General features: G+C 36.8%; 1 protein-coding gene across 1 annotated transcript; it reads left to right on the top strand.

Annotated features, from left to right (window-relative positions):
- The first annotated feature begins 2,680 nt into the window (after positions 1–2,680).
- Positions 2,681–14,603, top strand: DMRTA1 (DMRT like family A1). The gene is made up of 2 exons (XM_055428139.2): positions 2,681–3,551; positions 6,757–14,603. Exons 1-2 carry the CDS (start codon positions 2,909–2,911, stop codon positions 7,602–7,604), a joined length of 1,491 nt encoding a protein of 496 aa, XP_055284114.2. The 5' UTR covers positions 2,681–2,908; the 3' UTR covers positions 7,605–14,603.
- The last annotated feature ends 2,140 nt before the right edge of the window (positions 14,604–16,743 follow it).

Here is a 16,743-nt window from a genome sequence, read left to right as displayed (position 1 = left end):
TATGAGGTACAGATCAAAAGTAAACTTTTTTTTTTTGCATACAGATGTTCAATTTTTTGGGAAGAATTTGTTGAGAAAAACTGTCCTTTCTCCACTGAATTATCTTTACACCTTTGTCTAAAATTAGTTGTCTATTTTTGGGTGAGTCTATTTCTAAAACTGTCTATTCTACCATATTGGTTGATTTTTCCATCTTTTTACCACTAATGCACTGTTTTTATTATTATAACTTCATAATAATTCTTGAAGTAACATATTGTTAGCCTTGCAACTTTATTTATCCTTTTTTCTTCAAATACTTTTTGGCTAGTCCAGGTCTTTCCTTGGCATTTCAAAATGAACTTCGGAGCAGGTTTGACAATTTCTACTAAAACAGTCTGCTGGAATTTTGACTGAGGTTGAATTGATCTATAGATCAATTTAGGTAGAACTGTCTTAAGAATGTTGAGTCTTCTGACCCATGGAAATGGTCTCTCTCTCAATTTATTTCAATTTCCTTTATTTTTTTTTATCAACAAGGTTTGTTTTTAGTCTTTCACACATTTTGTCATTTTCCATTTCAATAGACACACATTTTATTTAAATATGTTTACTTTAAGAATTATTTTCACTTATTTGGATGAAAATCAATATAACTTGCTATAATTGGAAGATAACTGAAAATAAAATAAAAACAAAAATAGTGTTAAATTCCAGGTAAACAGTGTTACTTGTTGAGGTGCTTTTAATTTTTTTGAAGCATAATTGATAAGGCTTAACAAATATAGTCATATTTATACTAAGCTGAGCATTTTCTTTTATGTAATCAAGATCATTAAAAAATAATAGAAAAAAAGAATTGTTTTCTCACTAGGTAATTCACTGTGCTTTAATGATCCATATAGCCCTGAAAACTCATTACTCATACATTTGATGTGAGTTCCACAATAAGGGAATAAATAGCTTTTAGGCAGGAATGGCTTAAGCAAAGATATAGAAGTCTGAGAAAATTGGGTATTATAGATTCCACAGAGGTTAGGAATTCCCAGAGTGGCAATTCTAAACTTTCAGTTCAGTTCAGTTCAGTTCAGTCGCTCAGTCGTGTCCGACTCTTAGCGACCCCATGAACGACAGCACGCCAGGCCTCACTGTCCGTCACCAACTCCCGGAGTTCACTCAAACTCATGTCCATCGAGTCGGTGATGCCATCCAGCCACCTCATTCTCTGTCTTCCCCGTCTCCTCCTACCCCCAATCGCTCCCAGCATCAGAGTCTTTTCCAGTGAGTCAACTCGTCGCAAGAGGTGGCGGTTATATATAATATTGACCTTGAGAGTTTAAAAGACTCAGAGGGAAAAGAATCAGAATACTTGATTTAGAGTATTTATATAAGTTCCCTAGGTAGTTCTAATACTTAGGAAGGGTGCGGAAGTTCTGTGATAGAATATCAGGATGCCTATATGGGAGGATGGTAATGGTGGTGTTGGTGTGAAGTGGGCCAGTAAGGGAAAGCCCAGATTTATTAACAATGTCTTCTCTGGATGTCAAAAGGTGGAATGGTAAAAATTTCATTATTACTTTCTATCTTAGTACTAGAAAATGAATTGCCTGTCAAGGCAGTTAAATATTACCTTGAAAAACTGATAGAACCCTAACTCTCCTTTCCATTAAGGAACACACTCATGACTTTCCTGCTTTATTTCTTATTTTATTTTTTTACTTTCCTACTTTAAATTGTCTTTTGGTTTAAAAGCAATATGATATTTTCCTAGAGTTAAAGAAACTAAGTGCATATTTTAAGTATGCAGTTAATGATAGCATGTTTAAAGAACAGTCTAGATGACCCTCCCCAACACTTTACAATAGAAATGTGAAGTATTTTTGAAAGTTTTAACACAATTGCTACCTATAAGTAGTTCTAGATAAGAAATTCACTAGGGTTTCTTTGGATGATAATATTTCAAAATATGATATATAGAATCCGAATTTGCATCTCTAGATAAACAGATGCATGAAAAGATTCTGAACGTGAATCAGGTCCCTTAAATACTTATCCACTGTTTTGACGCTGCCCTAAGGCCCTAAAATAAGGTATCTTTCAGGTGTGGATAATATTTGCAGCTTGTTTGTGCTTTCTCATTAATATTGACCGTGCTACCATTCTAAACTGGAGAAGGAAATGACAACCCACTCCAGTATTCTTGCCTAGAAAATCCAATGGATAGGGGAGCCTGGCAGGCTATACAATCCATGGGGTCGCAAAAAGTCGGACAAGACTGAGCGGCTGAGTACACACACCATCTTAAACACTTCATCTGGGAAAAGGAAAGAAACGGAGAACTCCATGTTCGAATCTTCAAACGTTCGTAGGAGGAGCTAGGAACAGGGGAAAGAACTTCAAATCTTGCTTAATTTACGAAGGACAAAGAGGCATGGGGAGGGAGAGAAGATTATTTTACAAAAAAAAAAAATTGAGGAATTCATGGAGAAGCAAGTGGGAGAAAAGGGCTTTTGTGTGTGTGTGAAGGGGCAGTTTCTTGTGTCTCCCACCGCCCCTCCTCCCAGACGGTCAGGTCCCGCGGCGGCCCTCCCTCCCCAGTTTCAGCCCTTGGCCAGTAGATCCAGTGGGCGGGGTAGCCTCTGCAGTCTTGCCTTCTCTTGCTTCCGAAGGCGAAGGCGCGCGAACAAGGCATTAACTTAGCGCCCTGGGACTCTAAGAGGCTCAGTGGACTTCTGCGCCCCTTAGAGTCTCCAGCTCCGGGAAGCGGTTGTACCAGTTCATCGCGGGAATTGTGTCAGACTTTGTCGGTGTGGGGGTGGTAGGCAGAGGGACCCAGGCGGGCCCTCTCGGCTCCCGCATCCCAGCAGGGTTGGCTGCGGACAGCGCACTCTTCTGTTGCAACTCCACCCTCACCAGACACTTCTCGGAAATGGAGCAGTCACAGTGTGGCAGTAGAGACCGCAGCCGCAGCGGCCCGCTCCACCTGGCCCCGGGACTGGTGGTAGCGGCCCCTCCGCCCCCGTCTCCGGCGTTACCGGTACCCCCGGGGATACCTGTTCCTCCAACTTTCCTGCGCCCGTCCAGCCTCTTTCTGAGGGCAGCCTCCAGCGCGGTAAGCGGAGGTTGCCCGCCGCCTGCCGAACTGGAAAGAGGGGTGGGCGCTGTGGCCGGAGGCTACCCACGGACACCCAAGTGCGCCCGTTGTCGCAACCACGGAGTGGTGTCAGCCCTCAAGGGCCACAAGCGCTTCTGTCGCTGGCGGGACTGCGCGTGTGCCAAGTGCACCCTGATCGCCGAGCGCCAGCGTGTCATGGCCGCACAGGTGGCGCTGCGCAGACAGCAGGCCCAAGAAGAGAGCGAGGCTCGGGGGCTGCAAAGGCTTCTGTACCCTGGACCCTCAGGCCCAGGGGCTCGGTCATCTGGAGGCAGCAGCAGAACGGAGACTTCCCAGACGACCTCGAGCGGCCCTGCGACGGTGACTGCCCTGGGACTGAGTGCCTCGAGACGGGCCAGTGGCCTGGCGACCCCTGTTTTCGAAATTTTCCAGCCAGATTATATAGAGGAAAAACAAGGTGAGTAGATCTTACATTTGCTCTTGGCAAAAGAAAAATGGTTGTTTTGGAGGAAGAAAAAAATCTTTGAAATAAGCAGCCATGGCATGGAGGAGGGCGAGAAAGAACTTAAAAGAAGCATTTAAGTTCTGGGAAACTGCTTAGACACCTATCACATTCACTTCCTTAGGGCTTTCTGTCCCCTTAGGTGATAGGATAAATGAAAAAATGTAGTGCCAGTGATCAGTTGAGGAACTCATTCTAGGAATGCAGTTTGTGCCCAAATTTCTCTGTGAGAGGAGATGAACTTAGAGCAAAGAATGAGTGAAAAACTTAGTGAAAGAAACTGCATTTTGAGCTTGCTCTGTATTCTTTTTAGCTATAAAACCAGAGTTAATGTGATCTTGCATGGAAAACTCACTTGTGGTTGGGAGTACAGTCTTTACCTGTGGGACAGACCAACTAGAAGTGGGGAAGAGACTGAAATCTACCAAAGCATTTTTACTCTTTAAAAAATTTTAAGCGTTCCACCTCTTTTCTTCAGCTGCTTTTTAGCTTCCAACTGTAGTTTTACCTCTTCTGAACTGAAATTTTACCTCTTCTCATAGGAAAGAAATTTAGGTTTTCTAAATTTAGGTTTGTAAAACCATTGATATGAATTTCAAAGTTCAAGAATTTCTTATCTTTGGGGATCTTAACCTTAGAGATTTCTTATCCAAGAAGTTTTAATTTTTTCCTCTTATTTATTGACTGCAAATTGCCTTCACCCTCTATGTCAAGTAAAAAGATTTCTTTTTTTGACTAGGGTTATCCCAAATTAACCTTTCATGCTAACATAAATCTTACTGTATTTTAGCAAATTTCATAATTCTACAGTAGGTCATACTTGCATGAAAATGTCATTTTGGTGTTTTTGTATAAATCCAAGATAGGTTGAATCATATGAAATTAAAATATAATGATGTATTAAGTTATTAATTAGAAAACGTCCCTGAATTGTGATAATTGCAGCTCTTAACAGATCACAGCATTTACTTTTGTAAAAGACTCTTTCTCTACTTAAATAAGACGTATATGATTTTGTTTTCACCTATGTCACTTTTTGTCCATGTTCTAGTTTGTGTCAGTGGACAAAATGTAGTTTAAACATTTCTCATCAAAAATCAAGGAGGGCTGAAGAATAAAGTTGTTAAGCAAAACTGCTATAAAAAGAAGCAAAAATTAAAATTCTGCAAATTAAATTGACAGTGAGATCTGACTCTCAACCTTCTGCTAGGCATTGACTTATGTGATTTTTTTGAGGGGTGATGTTTTATAGGATCATCAATTTTATTGTTTGCCTCAGTTGACCTCTTTGTTTTGAAAAGACACTTCTAAATTGACTGCCTTCTCTTATACAATATCCATGAACTGTAGTAAACTAGTGTATTTATTCATTAGATAAACAGTGGTTCAGAGGTGAATAAGATTTTCCTACACAAAAGAATATTATATTCAAAAGAAGAAAACTATATGTGCCCTAAAACTACAGTATAATACATAGCATACAATGATAAAAACCAGCCATAGGAGTTGAGAGAAAAGAGATGACAACGATATTGCAGTATTTTAAAGACAGCTTATTTTCTAGACAGTCTGATGCCATCAGTATTTCGTTACATTATATTGTGTTTCAAGCATAAATTGCTATAGAGATGAAAATTACTATAGCGATGAAATTGTGATACCTTACATGTTCAAGGGTTCATATGTAGTGAATCATATTTATAAATAAAATGGAGTGGCAGACCAATGCCAATCTATCTCTATACATTAGATGACTTTTATTGTTTTATTTAAAGGTGAAAATTCTAGAGTCTTTGTGATTTTGCAGAAGCAACACTTTTTCTTTGTCATGTTTGACGTAATGACAGCATTTTCATTCTCAATGTTTTAAATTTTACACATTTAATTTTATAAAGCAAACTGTAGATATTTGCTTAGAATATAGGACTGCTCTTTGAGAAAACAGAGGAACATTGCAAATCATTGCTATAGGTCATATGTGTTTTGTTACATTCATAAATCTTGTTCGAAGACAAAGTTTGACAGTAAAACTGATTACCTCATTGACAGTTTACTCTTTCTAATGGAAATAGAGAAACTCCATCTATAGATTAAGAGTAAATATAAATCAAAATAAAAATTATTTATTATTATTTTCCTGGCATTAACCTTGCAAAAAGTATTTAAAGATAGTCTTGTTTTATTAATATTCATATGCTCAACATATTGAGGTAGAAAATCAGATTTTTCTGTGAAACTGTTTTTGGAACATTTCCCTTAATGTTGAAAGGGAGTTGTTAGTTAAGGCAAACGACTAATATTTTTTACAAGATACTTTGAAAATATATACAGATTCCAGTAGTGAAAAGAGTGCTGTAAATTATTTTCTTTTAGAAGCAATTTGATTATAAACTCATTTACTGATATTCCCTAGAGATTTAACGAGAAAGTCCATATTTTACAGAGGATTATGAAAAATATCAACTCTCTATTGTGTCTCACATAAAATGAAATATACAAACTCTGATATGATTTGAGATTGGTATTATAGCAGTTGTCATTATTGGTTTAGATTTGAACAGAAATGAAAAATTCTGCCATTTTTTCACATTATTCAGGTACCTTAGTTGGAACCTGAAATGTGAGTAAAAAACCAGTTTTTGAAATTTAGCATTAGTGATTAAATAGAATATTTATTTTAATAGTAAGATTGTTCTTTTTTTCTGATTTCTTATCTAAACAATTGTTTTATTTAGTTCTTTTTGCATATTGTCACTGTGGGAAAAAAGCCCTCATGTGTATAACAACAAAACTTGGGTAATATTTATTAAAATTTTGAATCACTAAATGGGGCAAATAATGTAAAATATTGGTGTTAACAGTTTGAGGGTAACAATAGATTTCACCTTCTGATTCCTAAATAACTACAGCATTTGTATAGTATAGAACTTTGTGATCCTGAAATGACATGATAAATTGAATTTTCCCACTATTGCAACACCTGCATTTTCAAATGGTATTTTAAAATTTTTGTTCATTAACATCTTTTACAATGAATAAAAAGTATTATTAATATACCATGAGTAAAGAAGTTATTTTATCCAGCATTAATTATAAGTGGGCAGTACTTTGTTCTTGGAAATTTTCCCTTTATTTCATTCCTTTTTTTCCTCTTCCCCAGGACAAAAAGAGAGTAAATGTGACTCATGCCAGAGCGGACAAGAAGAACTTGGGTCTAAATCCCATCAATTTACCCTGAGATCATCTCCTAAGTCTAATGATGTCGCTGGAAAACAAAACATCAGGTCATCTATTTCAGAAAACACAAACAAAGATGATAGCATTCAGTCTCTTCATCCTGGGGAGCAGTCAGGAGGGGAAGAGAGTCCCAGGTCCCTGTCATCCTCTGATTTGGAATCAGGAAATGAAAGTGAGTGGGTCAAAGACTTCACTGAATCTACAGCCAGCCATCCCACTGTGTCCTCTAGACCAAGAGACCCTCTTGATATCCTTAGCAAGATTTTCCCAAGTTACAGACGCAGCAGGCTAGAAGGCATTCTGCAGTTCTGCAAAGGGGATGTGGTCCAAGCTATTGAAGAGATCCTAAATGGAAAAGAACACAAACCAGACACCAGGGACCTAGCAAATTCAGGAGCATTGGAAAACACAGCTTTTCCGAGAGTTTCGAATTTTAGTTTAGCTGGAATTGGTTTTGGAACTCTAGGAAATAAATCAGCTTTCTCTCCCCTTCACACTACTTCTGCTTCTTACGGAGGTGATTCAAGTCTCTACAGCTTAAATCCTAGACTAGGTATCAGTCCATTTCGACTGGCATATTCCTCTCCAGGGAGAGGGCTATCTGGTTTCATGTCTCCCTATCTGACTCCTGGGTTGGTACCAGCATTGCCTTGTAGGCCAGCTTTGGATTATGCCTTTTCAGGAATGATTAGGGATTCTTCTTACCTTCCCATCAAAGACTCAGTAACTGGTGGCAGACTGTATTCCAGGCCAAATCAGAGCAACCTGTAATGCATCTGCCTACCTCCCTTTCTGGAGTGTTTCTAGAAGCATGCACTATAACCCACATACTCATGTCTATTAACGTGTTCACTATGTATGGGAATGGATTATCAGTCTTTAAAAATGCTATTATTTTTACAAGCAATATAATAGATTTGGGATGTAAAGACTCTTCTTTAGCATTTATTAAGTGAAAGAAACATTTAAACATCATGTGTGCCTTGAATAAAACCATTTCAGGGGATATTTTTACTTTAATGAATTTTCTCCCTAAGATATCAGTTGTAAATTCCTAATTTAAAACTATACTTGTTTTTAGTTCATTGAAAAAATGGAGCATATAATTATAACATACATTATGAAGCAGTCTAGCATTATATAAAATGAGCCGGAAGTAAGAATTGAAAAATTGAGGTAATTCTAAATATTATTCTAAACTTTTCCTCCTTCTGCTTCTTGTACACAGGGGAGATAAAAGGTATTCAAAGTATTTTAAAGTATTTTATTCACATATAAGTGATTAGTAGTTAGTAAAACTTTTGAGAAATTTAAGTCCTTATTTTTTTCTGAATGCCTTGTTTTTCATTCGTATCTGCCATTGGTGATAAGTGCCATTAATAAAGCATTTCTGTTTAAAGGAAACTTTTTGTGAGTTAAACAAAGGTCTATGAAGTAAATCTTAGGAAATGAGAATGCTCCATCTCCTGGCCACTATCACTAATTGCAGCTAAGTTCTGGTAGAGTGTAGAAATTAGATACAAATGGTTCCTAATAGTATGATGTAACCATTTTTTGGAAATTGTTATTTTGGATCATGCTATATTGAATTTTCATATTATAAAATGAACATCTAATGAGGATAAGGATTTAAATCTTTAAGTAGGCTTATGCTTTTATCTGGGGAAATAACCTTTTCCATATATTTGTGGCAAGACTATGGCAGCCATTCTCAAAGGTAAAAATCATTTTATTCAGAAAACTTAAATAGCTGCTCATATGAATATCAAATGACTCTATATAGATAATGCTTAATGCATTGAGGAGATAAAAGATTTCCAAGGGGAAAATGGTCATTAAATTTTAAAGGTTTTCTTGAGATTTTAAAATTACTTTTGTTCTCCATCTAGAGAATTTGAAAGTTATTTATTTTAGTCAGTGGGAAGTCCCTGAGAACAAAACAATTTTATGAAATTTTCTTTATATGTTATCATTTATCTTTTAAAGGATTGGAGCTCTATTCTGTTGTTAGGAATAAATGGAAACCCAGCTGTGGTGTAAAATAGTTGATGAATTAGAGATGGTTAAAAGAATTTGACAGCATTATTTACTAAAGATTTCTTAAATTATGTGTATGTGTGTATGTATGTGTGTGTTTATATATACTTGTGTATCTGTATATCTATCTGTATATTATACACTTAAACTCTGTTGGTTCTATCATCATTTAGACTTTTCCATTGAGCCAGATAAGAATATATTTCTAAAGTATATTTTACCAGCAAATATCATATAAATAACTGCATAGAATCTGATACTGATTTAGGATGTAAATTGTAATAGAGTGTGCATTATTTTTAATGGTGTGAATGTGACAAAGCAGATCTTATAAAGATTTGTTATAGTTAATATTCATTATTTATTTAAAAAGTTTTAGATTCCAAGCCTAAATCATAGTATAATGCTTGGCAAGTAGTTGATATTCAATTAATATATACTAAATGAAGGAACCATTTTGGATGGTAGATCTCTTTGAGACTGATAAAACCAAAGAACTCTGCAAGTTGGTTTACAGACATAGCTTTGAATACAATTTCTTGGGATTCTTGACTCTCCTAAATGCCATTCAGGTTAGAATACTTCTTGAGTTTTAAGGTATTTCCACTACATTAATTCATCTGTTGAATGTTATTTTAAAAGATCCTATAGAGGATACCAAATGTAAAATGTGCTCTCAAAGAAGTTACATTATCCAATAGAGATCTGATGCAACATCGTAACAGTGCTAGAGTTGCTGGATTCTTTATGTGGTTTATATGATGATGTGCATGTATCCATTTGCCTTTTGAACTGGGGAGAACATCCATTTGGAACAGTTTTCAAATTTTTAAAACTGCTTTATAATTTTAAAACTTAAGTTAATTTACATAGTACTTTATACATTTCATACCCTTTACAATAAGTTTAGAACTCAAACAATCTTACAGAACATTTTGTCCAACCACTAACTTGAATGTGAGGAGATTGAGGTTTGGCAGTAGTATTGTCCATCCCTATGCTAAAATACTATTGTCAGTTGTTAGGAGTGGAAGTTACTTTACCAGTTTCAATTAAGACTATAAAGTCTGAGGAAGGATTCATGCCCGTTTGTCCACTCACAGCTTCCTAGAGTATCTGGTACATAAATAGGTGCTCAAGTTTTCCACTGACTGAATTAAATGAAAGATAAAAATACCAGTTTATTCAACAACTATTTATTAAGCACCTACTTTGTGCCAGGCATTGTGCTAGACCAGAGGATAAAGAGGTGAATAAGATATGAGACCTGCCCTCAAGCTGCTCACAGACTGTTACTCATGTATACAAAACCAATCCACCAACCAGTGGTGGCAGTATTTGACAGTGTTGGTACATCAGTGAGTTCTGTGTAATCTTGAGGTTTATGCTCATCCATGCAGCTTGAGGTATGAACTCCTAAACCACTAATTAAGGATGGGAAGGAAGAAGGAGAATATCTATTTCCATGTCGTATTTCAAGTCCATTCCATTTGTCTGAGAGGTAAACAACTCCAAGATCTATGGTGAAAAAGGTGGGCAAAGAGGAAGCTTTTGTTTGCTTGAGTGGAGTTTTGTGTGGAGATCACCCTTGTTTTCTCATGGCTATGGATCAGAGTTATCGCCCAATCCTATTCCTGGGGTTGATCATTTGGAATTCCTCTGATTCAATGCATAGGCCTCAAGGTGTAAGCTGTCATCTAGCTATTCTGTGAAAATGGGTTAGAGTTAGGGGAACAACTGAAGAGCATGTGAGTAAAATCTGCTTTTTTTCCCTTCAATTTCTGCTGAAACAAAAAGATCCTGGGGATTTTAAGACCTTTCCCTCTAGAGATTCCTATCTGAACTTGGAACTAAAAAAAATTATTTACAAAGTGGCCTATCCATTCAGCTGTTTTTTAAAATGCATGTTCCTTAGACATTTATTCATCTTTGAAATTAAAAAGCCTTCAGAATAAAAGAGAAGCTTATGTACCAGTGTAAATAGAATTATGCTGGCAAGCACAAGAGGAGATGAAGCATCATCAGCTTCAAAAAGTCAAAGGTCTACTCAGGGCAGCCTGATTCTTAAGCATAGATGCTCATCCTTTAGGAGAAAGGTTCTCACTCAGATTCATTCTTCCCATCCCCACACATCTCCAAATAATCTCATTATTGATGCTTGCACTGCACAGCTATACCTTTAATTATTTGGCATCATGTCCTGTAAAATTGAAGCTGTTTTGATGTAACACTTCAGAGCAACTGTGCCAAACATTAAAATACACTTTGTTGGCTTTTGCTTACTAAATATTACTCAGATGAGAAAAAATCATTGTCATTTCCCCTTTCTGAACTCCATGCTAATGATGAGGGGTTCAGGGGAAAATCGGATGACAAGTATGAGAACTATGGAGATGTCTATTTCTCATTTTTACCTAACTGGTAATTTTAAAAATGGTATTTTAACTTTTTAAGACTGTCACAGTATCCTCAAGTCAAAATGACCACATGACGTAGTCTCATGAGAACATTAATAGTTTTAAAATAGGTACACAAATGTGGTCTTTTCAAACAGCTATGTCAAAATGTTTTTTAAAAATATCCAATGTTAAAATCCATCCTAGCAACAAGTTCAATAAAAAATGGACTAGATGTTGATAGTTAGCAAGAAATATAAAGAGAATTGAGCAAGTGTGCCAAAGAATGTTGACTAGAAAAATCTGAGTCAAGCAGCAAATGTTTTAGAATCCTGTCCTTGACCTTTTATAAAACTTCTTACAGATGAAGAAATAAAGATATACAATTCATTGTTATCTTATTCATGGACCGCTCTCATGTGTGAATGACAACTGATTTTTCGGTTGACAGAATCAAATTTTAAATGATTGATTCTTAGACTGTAACTCCTATTGCAATGAGTTGATATAACATTCAAGATCTTAGGGTTAAAAAAATCAACTGTACACACATAGTTAAGAAGAAAGAGAGACCTGAGTTTGAAACAAGTTTTTGAGGAAAAAAGCTCATTATTTTTGAGAAAAAATAATGTTATTTATTGGTAAATGTACTGTGAGATTACCATGTAACATGGCTGTTCTAAAAGTTCAATTGATATTTAGGTTACATTAATAGAAAAAATGTATGTAAAAGGAGGGAGATGATGGTGCCATGTACTCTGAAATATCAGTTCTTCAGAGATTAGCTTAAGTAGTGTGTTCAGTTCTGAGTGCCATATACTAAGAGTGATTCTAAAACTTGGGATATAAGCAAAGTGGCATAAGACACTAAATGACTATGGTGGCAATGTAGGGTTTGATGAGAGATATTTTTAAAAGTAGGAGAAATGAAAATGTTTAAAGAACCAGCATATAGCAAAAATGACTGTAAGGAGAATAGAAGGCAAAAGTTACATAGAGAATTTAGAGGAACATAAAGAAGGATACTGTAATTGCATTTAATCTACTTCTAGTGAACCTGGAACCCCAAAGACAGACATCACTAGAGAAATAAACAATGTTAGGTCCAGTTTGTTGCTGTTTGATTGTTCATTTCATAGGTGAGCCATTCTTTCATAATATATTATTGTACATGGGTTTTTATTTTTTTGATTCTTTTGAGGGGTATATGGAGTAAATGAGCAGCAAATGAGTTTTATGTTTATGCTACATTTATCAGTCAGTATTCAACCAGGAAAAGGGTACCATTAGGGAATTATTTTATATTATAAGATATAAAGTTATTTTATAAATTAGGGAGGTATTTTAGAAATTCGACATAAAGTTTGGTAGAAGGACATAGGCAGATCAGAGAGTTATTAACTAATCTGCCAGGTGTTGGTATGGGTAGACAAATGGTCCTTTCAAGAGAAGTAGAAGTAGAAATTTTCAGGAAATCTGTGAGATCTAGCATGTCAAGTCACTCAAATGGTTCCAAGGAAAGGTGTTGTGAAGGAGGTATAAAGGAAGTTAATGCCTCTGCACAGCTTCTAATACTGTGAGTCTGCAAGCAGGTACCAGGTGACGGACCTGCAACTACAGTTGATCAGCAAGTCCAGCAGTCTAGTGCACCCCTTGTCAATATGACATTCATACTCACTTATACTAACCATATTTACTTCCCAATAAAGGTAAAACATAGTTCATTATTTTACCTAAAATTAATTCTTTGTACAATGAAAACATATATGTCCCTTCATAAGAGAGGATACAAAGTGACTTACCCATGTTTGAGGGATGCTCATTCCTCTTCTGACTGAATCAGAACCCCCATTGAATATCCTATCATTCTGAGGTACTGTTATAACCACTATTAGTAAATCTTATGTTACAGTAAGGATGTGGGGGACACTTAGAAGCAAGGAAGAAATAAATGCTCCTATCAGTGCCCTCATGTTTTCAACTAGTCATGAAATCAGTAATATTTATAACATTTCCCATTCTCCATTTCATATTCTCTCTACTCCGCTAGTGTGTAAGTCAGTTGTGTTTCCTTGTTTGTTGAGATGACCCAAATCTTTATTCCTGTCTGTTGTTATAGTCCTGTCTTTATTGGGTTGTTCTAGCTTTCCATTAACTTTTACCACAAAATATGGGAAGACTCAGCAATACTCTGGAGGATCTCCTGCATTCTGGAAATATTTTCCTCACCCTTTCTTCTTGTGTCAGTGTTATGAGATGCCCAGAGTAGACAGTGGTACTCTTAGGTTCCAGTACAATGCTATATTCTTTGGTGGAATCATTTATCCTTTTGGAAGTACAACTTCTAAACCCCCAAAAAGTTATAGGGAAAGGAAACGAAAATGTTGCTTTTGCATCATTATCGTTAATGTGAGAGGAGCTGTTTCCATATCTGTCCTATGGTTCCTAAACTCCTAAATTCTGAGTATAGGAAAAACATCACTACATATTTATAGTTTATTCAAAGCATTTCTTACATCCTGGATGACATTATTTCAGCCCCATAAAGTGCTGTCACCAGCTGGTGCCATAACTGAGTCTTCCAAAGGCCATTCCATAATTTTATTAGGCCAGCTGTTTCAGGATGAGGGGAACATAATGACACTAGAGAAGTGCATGAGACTGAGACCAATGTTGCACTTCACTTGCTATAAAATTGTTTTTTGTCTTTTTTTTTTTTGTCAGAAGCAATGTTGTGTGGAATACGGTGAAGATGAATATGGCATTCTGTAAGCCCACAGATGGTGATTTAAGCAGAAACACTAGGGTAGGAGAGGCAAAACCATGTCTTTTCCAGTGAGATCAAAGAGCCACTCCTTCAATGATGGGAGTGATTCAGTGTAACAAACCTGTTACCAGGTGTTTGGCTAGTTCCCCAGGGAATGGCCATTTTAGGGGCTCAGTGTTGATCTTTGCTCTTGGCAGGTTGGGTACTCAGCAATGACTTTAGCCAAATTGGCCTTGATGAGTAGAAATCCATTTTGCTAAGCCCATACGTAAGCTCCATATTTCTATATAATTATTGTCTTCATGAGTCAATTGAGCAATTATGGGAATAAAAGAATGGGAAAAGAATGAGTTACCTTGTGCATACGTTTATTAAGGTCTCTTCCTCTAAGGTTGCTGTTTGGTGAACATTTGTGTGGGACAAAAATGTTCTCTTATCTATACCCATTTGGAGAGGTCTTTCCACATACGTCCTCTGTAGATCATATTTCTTCATGTTTTTTCCAAGTTGCTGGCCATCCAGCCAAACTGCTAGTCACCGCTCATGACGCATTCTAGATTTATACCTCTGTTCACCTCTACTTCCAGGCAGTGTGAAAGCTTGAAGTTCTTCCCATTGAAAAGATTTTTTTTTTTTTTTTTACCACTTTCAGGGTCTTTTAGGACCACATGTGCAGTGCAGCTGTCCACTTCAGCTACTGTCAGGATAGTGTGGGGAATTGTCTGTGAATAAAGACCAAATTGTGCTTTCGCATTCTGTTTTCATAGGCAACTTCACATTACAGAAAAAAAGAGGAGGCAGTATGGCAGAAGTACTTGAACCATGGATTTTTGAGCCACTTTTTGTGCAACTTATTTGTGACTTCAAAACTTGTGGAGAAAAGCCTAACTGTTACTTCCACTTGATGGAATACTGTTACAGTGAGCTTTTGGGGAAGACAACATCCTATTCATTAGGAATGTTTCAGGGCACATCATTATTTAATGACCAGTAGTAAGTGTTTGCACTCAGGCAGGACCCAGAAATGAGTCAGAAGCTATTTCTCAATTGAGAATAATCTGCCGAGAAAGTATAACTTTTCTCCAAAATCCCAAATGCTATGTTTTATCTGTAAGGTTCTGCTTTAGGTTCCTTTGGGATCCCCAACTGTCATAGGCACTTTAAGCACTACTGGATATGCTGAGTCATGTGAACCAAGTGGCAAGACAGATTGACTAGAAGCTTGGTTCTGTTGTAGAACCTCCTTTTGATCTGGACCCCAAATTGACAGCCTATTGGGTAATTCGGTAAACAGGTTGAAGTAAGATGCCCAAATCGTTTATTTTTTGCAACCAAAATTTAGAGATCCACTTCTCAGAGACAGCAGGTATCAGATGCAGAAACACATTCACCATTTGATAAGAGAAATTTTGGCAGGCACCAGACCACTGATGCCTAGAAACTTCACATATATAATGTATCTCTGATTTTCTATGGTGTTTATTCTTCCATTCTCTGGCATTCATATACCTTAACAAGATATTTAATGTGTATACTACCTTTTGCTCATCAGGTCAAATCAGCATGATATTATTTATATTATTGGCTTGCTTGATATCCTGTAGAATAGAGAGGCAAACAAGTTCCTAGTGGACTAAACTATAGAAAATGGCTGGAGGGTTGGTAGAGCCCTAAGGAGAGATAATAAAGTTTACTACTGTTTCTGGTGACTTTAACAAGTCCAGAGAAAAAGTATTTTGAGATCAATAGCTCAAACTGGAGAAAAGGGGCACTATTGATTTGCTCCAACAAAGCAAACACATCTGGAAATATAGCCTCAGTTGTAGTTCTCACCCAATTTTATAATAGTGTGCTCTCATTCCTCAAGATCCACCTGCCTTATCTATAGGCCAAATAGAATTGAAAGGGGATGTGCTAGAATCCTTTAAACTTCTAATGGGATACAAACCTTGGCAATCTCTCCAGGGTATGTCATTATGTTTGTTTCACTACTTCAGTGGGAGTGTAGTTCTAAAGATCTCAGTTTGACATTTCCTATTTAACCATCCTCAATACACAGGAAGCCTAATTGTTGTAGGTCAGGGATCCAATTTGGGGATTCTCCCAGTTGCTAAGTATGTCTTGACCAACTGTGCTTTCTAGAGTTGAGGAAATAAACACTGGGTAATTGGGTACTTATTGGACCCACTGTAAGACTAATTTGAACCAAAATGTCAATGATTAGACCTCATTCCTCTTCCTTAAACCTTATCTAGCCTGGTGGATCATAGTAGCAGTTTAGCTTCCAAGGGAATAGCCATTATCCAATAAAAACTGAAAAAATTATTATTTATCTTTTCCCAGGGTACAGTCACCTGGTAAACTGGCTCAGGTCCTCTTGGATTAAGCTAGGAGAAAGATTTATAGTTTAAGTTATTAGAAGTACAGTAAAGTCACTACTCAAGGGGATCATCCTAAGTTTCCATAACAGGTTCAAGACTAGAAATTTGTTAATGAGCCATGAGTATCCATTATGGTGATTCAAGAAAGACTTAGTTTCAGCAGAGTTAGTGCTTTCCCACTTATACAAATAAAGTATGACTTTACCATATTTCCCACCTATTTCAGTCCTAAAAATATGATTGAGTCAGTCAGTCAGTCAGTCAGTTCAGTCGCTCAGTCGTGTCCGACTCTCCGCGACCCCATGAATCACAGCACGCCAGGCCTCCCT

Source organism: Moschus berezovskii, chromosome 7 (assembly GCF_049115385.1).
Source record: "Moschus berezovskii isolate FMDL1 chromosome 7, NW_MosBer_1.0, whole genome shotgun sequence".
NCBI lineage: Eukaryota > Metazoa > Chordata > Mammalia > Artiodactyla > Moschidae > Moschus > Moschus berezovskii.
The sequence above is the reverse complement of the archived record's forward strand: the minus strand, read 5'-3'. Positions and strand labels throughout refer to the sequence as shown.